Consider the following 7,500-nt stretch of genomic DNA (forward strand, 5'->3'; position numbering starts at 1 on the left):
GAGAGAGAGAGAGAGAGAGAGAGAGAGAGAGAGAGAGAGAGAGAGAGAGAGAGAGAGAGAGAGAGAGAGAGACTTAAATAGCTATGGAAATGTGTGCGTGTGTGTATGTGTGTGTGCGTGTGTGTTTATCCGCATCACACTTGTTCGTTTCTTCTGTGGGTGACTGTGTTAGTAAGCACACACACACACACACACACACACACACACACACACACACACACACACACACACACACACACACACCAAACAAACAAAACAAAAGCAAACCAACACAACAACACACAAACAAAAACAAAGACGAAATCCAAAAAAGAAATACGAAAAAAAAACAGATTTTTCCTCACACACACACACGCACACACACACAACCACATAGCGTACACACGGACACACACGCACGCACACACACCTTCACGCACACACAGACGCACGTATAGACACCTGGGACGCACACTTAACCCGCCCCACTCACCTGTATCAGACCAAGCGTGTTACAGACTTACTCAGACCAACCAGACCATTCTTCTGCCAGCTAAAGCTATAGATGACTCAATACTTCCACTTATATACTATTTGATTCTTTTATTTTATCGTTTTATAGTGTTAGATCTTGTTATTAATAGATTTTGATTCTATTTAGGTGAATAAGTTGATGCGCTTTTGTTTTTATAAAGGTTTAGAGTCTCAAGATTCTGGCGTTTATATTTCTTCCCTGTTGGAACTTCCGTGACGTAAACAGCGGTGGAAATTTTGTTGTTGATTTAATTTACTTCATTCCAGCGTGTTTTTCGTCGTTTTAAGTGATGAAAATTAATGGATAAAATAATGAAAGCGATAATATCTAACTCTGAGGTTCCACGAAAGATGATGACTAATTTTTATCCTACTTCAGCGTTCATGCATCGATAAATTTCTGTAAATATACACAAATGTCCTATATTAGAACGAGATAGGTATTAATAAATGGTCTTTGTTGAAATGAAAATAAAACTGAGGATATTACATAACTTAAGGACGTGGAGGAAAGCAGGGAACAGTTTAATGAATTTCTCCACGGTAGCATTCGAGTGTGTGTGAACGAAAATGACAACAATGACAGCGATGAGGGAAGCTGGTGATTCGGGGTGACTCATCATGACTCCTGCTGTGGACTTTGTCTTGTTATTCTCTCTCTCTCTCTCTCTCTCTCTCTCTCTCTCTCTCTCTCTCTCTCTCTCTCTCTCTCTCTCGTAATTTTTATGTAATCCGCGAGTTATCTTGGTTATGTAATCGATTATGGAGGAGGAAGAGGAGGAGGAGGAGAAAAGAATGAAATAATAGTAATCACAAAAGTAAATAGTTAATGATAAAACCACTATTACTACCACTACTACTACTACTATTACTACTATTAATAATGAAGAGAAGGATTACCATGAATTACACGACAGAAACAAGCAGGCATCAGGTTCTTAAGTGTTTATTCAGGTCTACTTTCCTACATATTTACTTCGAGATGAAAAATGTCTTTCTCACAGGAAGAATCAACACCGCTGTGGGATAAGAGCGGCGGCGGCGTACATCCTCCCCACACGCCGCCTCCTTTGACACTGAGGGCCACTGGCGGGGCTTTAAATCTTGCAGGGCGGCGACACTCCCTAGGGACTGTTGCAGGGCGGCGACACTCCCGCCATATAGGGAGGAACATACGGGCTTATATATTGTATTGTTAAAACACACCATTATTTCATGTTTCCATTATTTTTTTTTTTGCTGCACATTTAAGTGTTCGAGATGATGAGAGAGAGTAAATGATAAATATATATATTATTATTAATAGTGCTGGGATACACACACGCGCACACGCACACGCACACACGTACACACACAGCCATGAGAGAGAGAGAGAGAGAGAGAGAGAGAGAGAGAGAGAGAGAGAGAGAGAGAGAGAGAGAGAGAGAGAGAGAGACGGTAATAGAAATAAATAATATAAATTTGCAGACGAAAAAGTTGACAATAATAATAATAATAATAATAATAATAATAATAATAATAATAATAACAATAACAATAATTTCTCACACCACAAACAAACATTCTAGTAATTGATCTTTGTTATTGTTCTTCATTTGTGTTCCTTTGTGACTAAATTTCACGTACGTACTTACACACACACACACACACACACACACACACACACACACACACACACACACACACACACACACACACACACACACACATTTAAGTAAAATTAGTAAGAATATACGAGAGAGAGAGAGAGAGAGAGAGAGAGAGAGAGAGAGAGAGAGAGAGAGAGAGAGAGAGAGAGAGAGAGAGAGAGAGTTTAAGTATTTTGAAAGACGGGAAACAGGAAAAGAACACTCTCTCTCTCTCTCTCTCTCTCTCTCTCTCTCTCTCTCTCTCTCTCTCTCTCTCTCTCTCTCTCTCTCTCTCTCGGACTAAAAAATAAAGCAAAATAAAGCAAAACAACAACAATTGAACTATCTCACTTTTAAAAGCTATCTCTAATGGTTCACTTAGGTACACTTATAAAACCAAACGTACAAAATGACACACAGAAAACACTTAAATCTACTTACAATTTACTTAGAATAGAAAAAAAGTGATTATGAACGAAACTTATGTGAAAAATAGAAAGAAAATGAATAATTGCTACATTTTTCTTCTTGTTCTTGTTCTTTCTTTGTGTTCCTCTTCCTCTTCTTCTTCTTCTTTATCGCATTTCTCTTCTTATTATTATTGTTATTATATTTTATTTCTTCTCATACGTAACTTCTTCTTCTTCTTCTTCTCCTCCTTCTTCTTTTTTCTTATTCGTAGCCTCTTCTTCTCCTCCTTTCTATTTATCCTCCTCCTCCTCCTCCTCCTCCTCCTCCTCCTCCTCCTCCTTACAGAAAATACTATATACATGATTTAAATACAAATACATATAATATTAAATAAATAAAACCTAAATTAATGGATACAGTTTTTTTTGTTTTCCTTTGGTTCAAAAATAAATATTACGCAATTTTCTGATTTTTTCCCCCCTTAAAGTTTTCCGTAAATTTTTGTTAATCTTAAAGGAACGATATATATTTTTTTCCCCTTAATTTCTTGATGTTGTTGTTGTTGTTGTTGTTGTTGTTGTTTTGGTTCTCCTCCTGTTTATTATTATTATTATTATTATTATTATTATTATTAGTTATTATTGTTGTTATTATTGCTACTGCTATTATTATTATTATTATTATTATTATTATTATTATTATTATTATTATTATCACTCGCTTCTTCCTCCGTCTATTATTATTATTTTTTCGTTAACATAGAAGAATATAAATTAATAAACACACACACACACACACACACACACACACACACACACACACACACATAGATACATACAAACGTACATACATACATGACTGAGAGAGAGAGAGAGAGAGAGAGAGAGAGAGAGAGAGAGAGAGAGAGAGAGAGAGAGAGAGAGAGAGAGAGAGAGAGAGAGAGAGAATAACGCACTTCAAATACTTATAAACATTTTTGAGATGCACAGAAATTACTATAGTGTTGAATTTTCACTTAAATCTCCCTCTCTTTCCGTCAGTTATAAATACTTCTCCGTTTTCTATGACTGAACACGCTTACTTTCAAGGGGGAGTCACTTATATTTATTTTCCAAGGTATTTATAATGGTAGTTACTTAGAAGGAGTTTCGTATAAGTGTGATGTGTTTTTTTTTAATGTTCTTATATATTTGTTTTCAATCTTGTTACTTAAAATGTTTTCGTTCTAATTAGAATTATTTTTTTTCGTTGTTTTTTTATTTTTTTTATAAGTATTTAAGTATGACAATTTTTTTTCAGTTTGTTTATATTTTTCAATGTTGTTACTTATAATGTTTTCGTTCTACTTATAATACTTCTCTTTTTTTGTATTTTGACGGTGTTTTTATAAGTATTCAAGTAAATTTAAGTTTTTTCAATTTATTTTATATTTTTCAAGGTTGTTACTTATAATATTTTTGTTATACTTATATATTTTGTTTGTATTCTGATGGTGTTTACTTCCGGGTATTTTTTTTATAAGTATTTAAGTAAATTTAACACTTTTCTTGAATGCATTTATAAATTTTTTCGTGCTTCTTACTTATAACTTACTTTTCCAATGATTTTTCTATAAGTACTGAAGTAGATGAGACACTTTTAATAATGCACTTATAATTTTCAAGGTGGTTACTTATAATTTACGTTTTCTTCGTATGGGTAACACTTTTATTTCCAAGGTTTACTTAAAAGCACTCTTCAAGTTACTTATCTTCTACTTACATACATTTTTCTACTTATAATATAATTTTTTCAAGGTTGTTTGTTATTGTATACTTAAAAGGGTACTTATATTATTTTTATGGCTTACTTATCATACACTTTTCTTGCCTCAGTGGACTTAATTTTAAATATGCTTGTAGTTGTGGTTCAGTTACTTATACTTTTTTTGGTAATTATCGTACTTATACTTAGTTCTTCGTAATTCACTTTTTCTCTGAGTTATTTTGCTTAAACACATTTTTTTTGTTAAGTTGTTTATGGGTATAAATTATATTACTTATAAACATTTTTTTCTGAATTTTCTTACTTATAAATATTTTCTTCTGAATTTCCTTACTTATAAACATTTCTTCTCAGCTATTTTCCTTATAATCACGTTTTTGCTCGATAATTTTACTTACAAACACTTTTCTCATGATTATTTTACTTATAAACACATTTCCTCGAATAATTTCACTAATAAACGTTTTTTCCTCAGTTATTTTACTTATGAACACTTTTTTTCCAAATTATTTTACTTATAAACACTTTTTTCCCAATTATATTACTTATAAACACTTTTTTACCAATTATATTACTTATAAACACTTTTTTCCTGTTATTTTACTTATAAACACTTTTTTCTGACGATTTTCCTCCAAGACCTTATTTTTCAACACTTTCTTTTCAAGTCACTTATAACGAATACTTATAAACACCCACTATTCTCCTTGTTAAGTGAGAGCAAGTGTAGGATATGTCTGCTTTTCCAAGTGTACTTATAAATGCTTCTCTCTCCTTCCTCGATATGCTTAACAGATTTTTTTTTGTTTTGTTTTGCAAGTTACTTATAATTATTTATTTATTTATTTATTTTTGTTAACCTGATACTTATAGTGATAATATTTGTAATTTTTCTTATATTATTTTGTTGAGTCGATGATGATAATGATAATAATAATAATAATAATAATAATAATAATAATAATAATGATAATAATATTAATAATAATAATATGTTTGTATACAGTTTTTTTAATATAGGTTTGAAAATTATATTCTCTCTCTCTCTCTCTCTCTCTCTCTCTCTCTCTCTCTCTCTCTCTCTCTCTCTCTCTCTCTTATTATAATTATCTATCTAGACCCGTTTTTTAATCTATTTTTTTTACATATTTATATATAATCAAATTATTCGGGATTAGAGAGAGAGAGAGAGAGAGAGAGAGAGAGAGAGAGAGAGAGAGAGAGAGAGAGAGAGAGAGAGAGAGAGAGAGAGAGAGAGACCAGAGACAGACAGACAGAGAGACGCCAAATGTAAACAAACCCAACAGAAAACGAGACGGAACCACTTTCTATGAACCGAGATTTGAAGGGGAACTGCACCAGATCTTCCAGGGGGCCGAGGAGCGCAGTTCAACCTTACATTTAAGATATTTGTGGGGCAGGTGGAGGGTGTGGAGCGGGTGGAGGTGATGCTACTCGATGATGAGGCACTTGGGAAGGTGGAGGTGCAGGTGGTGGTACAGTTCCGGCGTAGCTCCAGGACAGTTAGTTAGTTCAAGCTCCTGTAGATGGCGGAGCTGAACCAGAGAGGAGAGCCCCGCGGAGGTGACCAGAGAGCAGCCTGTATAGAGGAGAGGGGATCAGAGGCGCTGGTGGTGGTGGTGGTGGAGGATTGGATTCTCTTTAAAGGGGTTGACTTTGTTTTGGTGGTGGTGGTGGTGGTGGTGGTTGTTGTTGTTGTTGTTGTTGTTGTTGTTGTTGTTGTTGTGCAGTAGTAGTTATTATTATTATTATTATTATTATCATTATTATTATTATTACTATTATTATTACCTCGCTATGACTACAACTACTACTACTACTGCTACTACTACTACTACTACTACTACCACCAATACTACTACTACTACTACTACTACTACTACTATTACTGCAGGGAAGAATACCATTTGACATATTACCTTTAAATATAAGACCCAGAGAGAGAGAGAGAGAGAGAGAGAGAGAGAGAGAGAGAGAGAGAGAGAGAGAGAGAGAGAGAGAGAGAGAGAGAGAGAGAGAGATTATCCTTTCTTTCCTTCCTACCTTCCTTTCCTTCAAATCTTAATGGAAAAAGAAAAAAGAAGAAGAAGAAGAAGAAGAAGAAGAAGAAGAAGAAGATGATGATGATGATGATGATGATGATGATGATGATGATGATGAAGAAGAAGAAGGAGGTGTGTCGCCTTGAGAAGATGGATGAGGAAGAAAAAAAATAAGAGAGAGAGAGAGAGAGAGAGAGAGAGAGAGAGAGAGAGAGAGAGAGAGAGAGAGAGAGAGAGAGAGAGAGAGAGAGACCCATTACCCCTTCACCCCCTCCCCCCACTTACCAGCAAGGGAGAGAACTTGTATATTTCTCATTGAACAAAGATGCTGGACACCAAAATCTCTCACTTGGGAACACCACCTCAGGAAGAGAGCAGACAGGGACAGCATGGTGGACACGTAGCCAACTCCTATGTCCGTCACGTGCACGCATCTGTGGGCAAGGAGTGGGTCAGAGAGAGGCAGAGAGAGAGAGAGAGAGAGAAGCAGACAGAGAGTTCCAGAGTTTACCAGAGAAAGGGATGAAAGACTGAGAATACTGGTTAACTCTTGCATTAGGGAGGTGGACAGAGGAAGGAGGAAGCACAGAAGCAGGCAGGGAGTTCCAGAGTCTACCAGAGAAAGGGATGAAAGACTGAGAATACTGGTTAACTCTTGCATTAGGGAGGTGGACAGAGGAAGGAGGAAGCACAGAAGCAGGCAGGGAGTTCCAGAGTCTACCAGAGAAAGGGATGAAAGACTGAGAATACTGGTTAACTCTTGCATTAGGGAGGAAGACAAAACAGTGATGAGAGAACATAGCAAACTTAACCTAACCAAACCCAACTCAGACATACCCAAACATACCCAGACCTAACTGAACACACACACACACACACCACCAGTCCCTCTGTCCACCCTACCACCCACCCAACACACATACCTGTCTAGAGTAAGCTCCTCCAGCTGGTTGAGATCGCAGGCTATGTATTCAAGGGCAGCGTCAGTTATCCTTGGACACCACGACAAATCAAGAGATCGAAGCCTCCTCAGGTTCTCCGCAATGAGTTCCACACCGTCGTCTGTGATTTTGCTACAGCCGCTTAGACTCAGCACCGTCAGGTTTGGCAAGGAGTGCACT

At 36.1% G+C, this 7,500-nt stretch overlaps 2 protein-coding genes across 3 annotated transcripts in view; both read right to left on the bottom strand.

The window, feature by feature from the left end:
* Positions 1 to 560, bottom strand: part of LOC135092799 (GTP-binding protein SAR1-like) — a 10,745-nt gene extending 10,185 nt beyond the window's left edge. Inside the window, exon 1 of one of the 2 annotated variants that reach the window (XM_063991478.1) lies at positions 473 to 560. The gene's annotated coding sequence lies outside the window, so the exon portion shown is untranslated. The remainder of the gene's footprint in view (positions 1 to 472) is intronic. The other variant, XM_063991480.1, reaches the window with a different exon arrangement.
* An 883-nt stretch (positions 561 to 1,443) lies between these two features.
* Positions 1,444 to 7,500, bottom strand: part of LOC135093065 (F-box/LRR-repeat protein 16-like) — a 29,176-nt gene continuing 23,119 nt past the window's right edge. The window contains exons 2-4 of the mRNA XM_063991940.1: positions 7,303 to 7,498; positions 6,665 to 6,813; positions 1,444 to 5,916 (exon numbers count right to left, since the gene is read on the bottom strand). Coding sequence (XP_063848010.1) covers positions 5,768 to 5,916; positions 6,665 to 6,813; positions 7,303 to 7,498 — 494 coding nt within the window. The 3' untranslated portion in view covers positions 1,444 to 5,767. The remainder of the gene's footprint in view (positions 5,917 to 6,664; positions 6,814 to 7,302; positions 7,499 to 7,500) is intronic.

The sequence above is a fragment of the Scylla paramamosain genome, chromosome 41 (genome assembly GCF_035594125.1).
Source record: "Scylla paramamosain isolate STU-SP2022 chromosome 41, ASM3559412v1, whole genome shotgun sequence".
NCBI classification, from domain to species: Eukaryota; Metazoa; Arthropoda; class Malacostraca; order Decapoda; family Portunidae; genus Scylla; species Scylla paramamosain.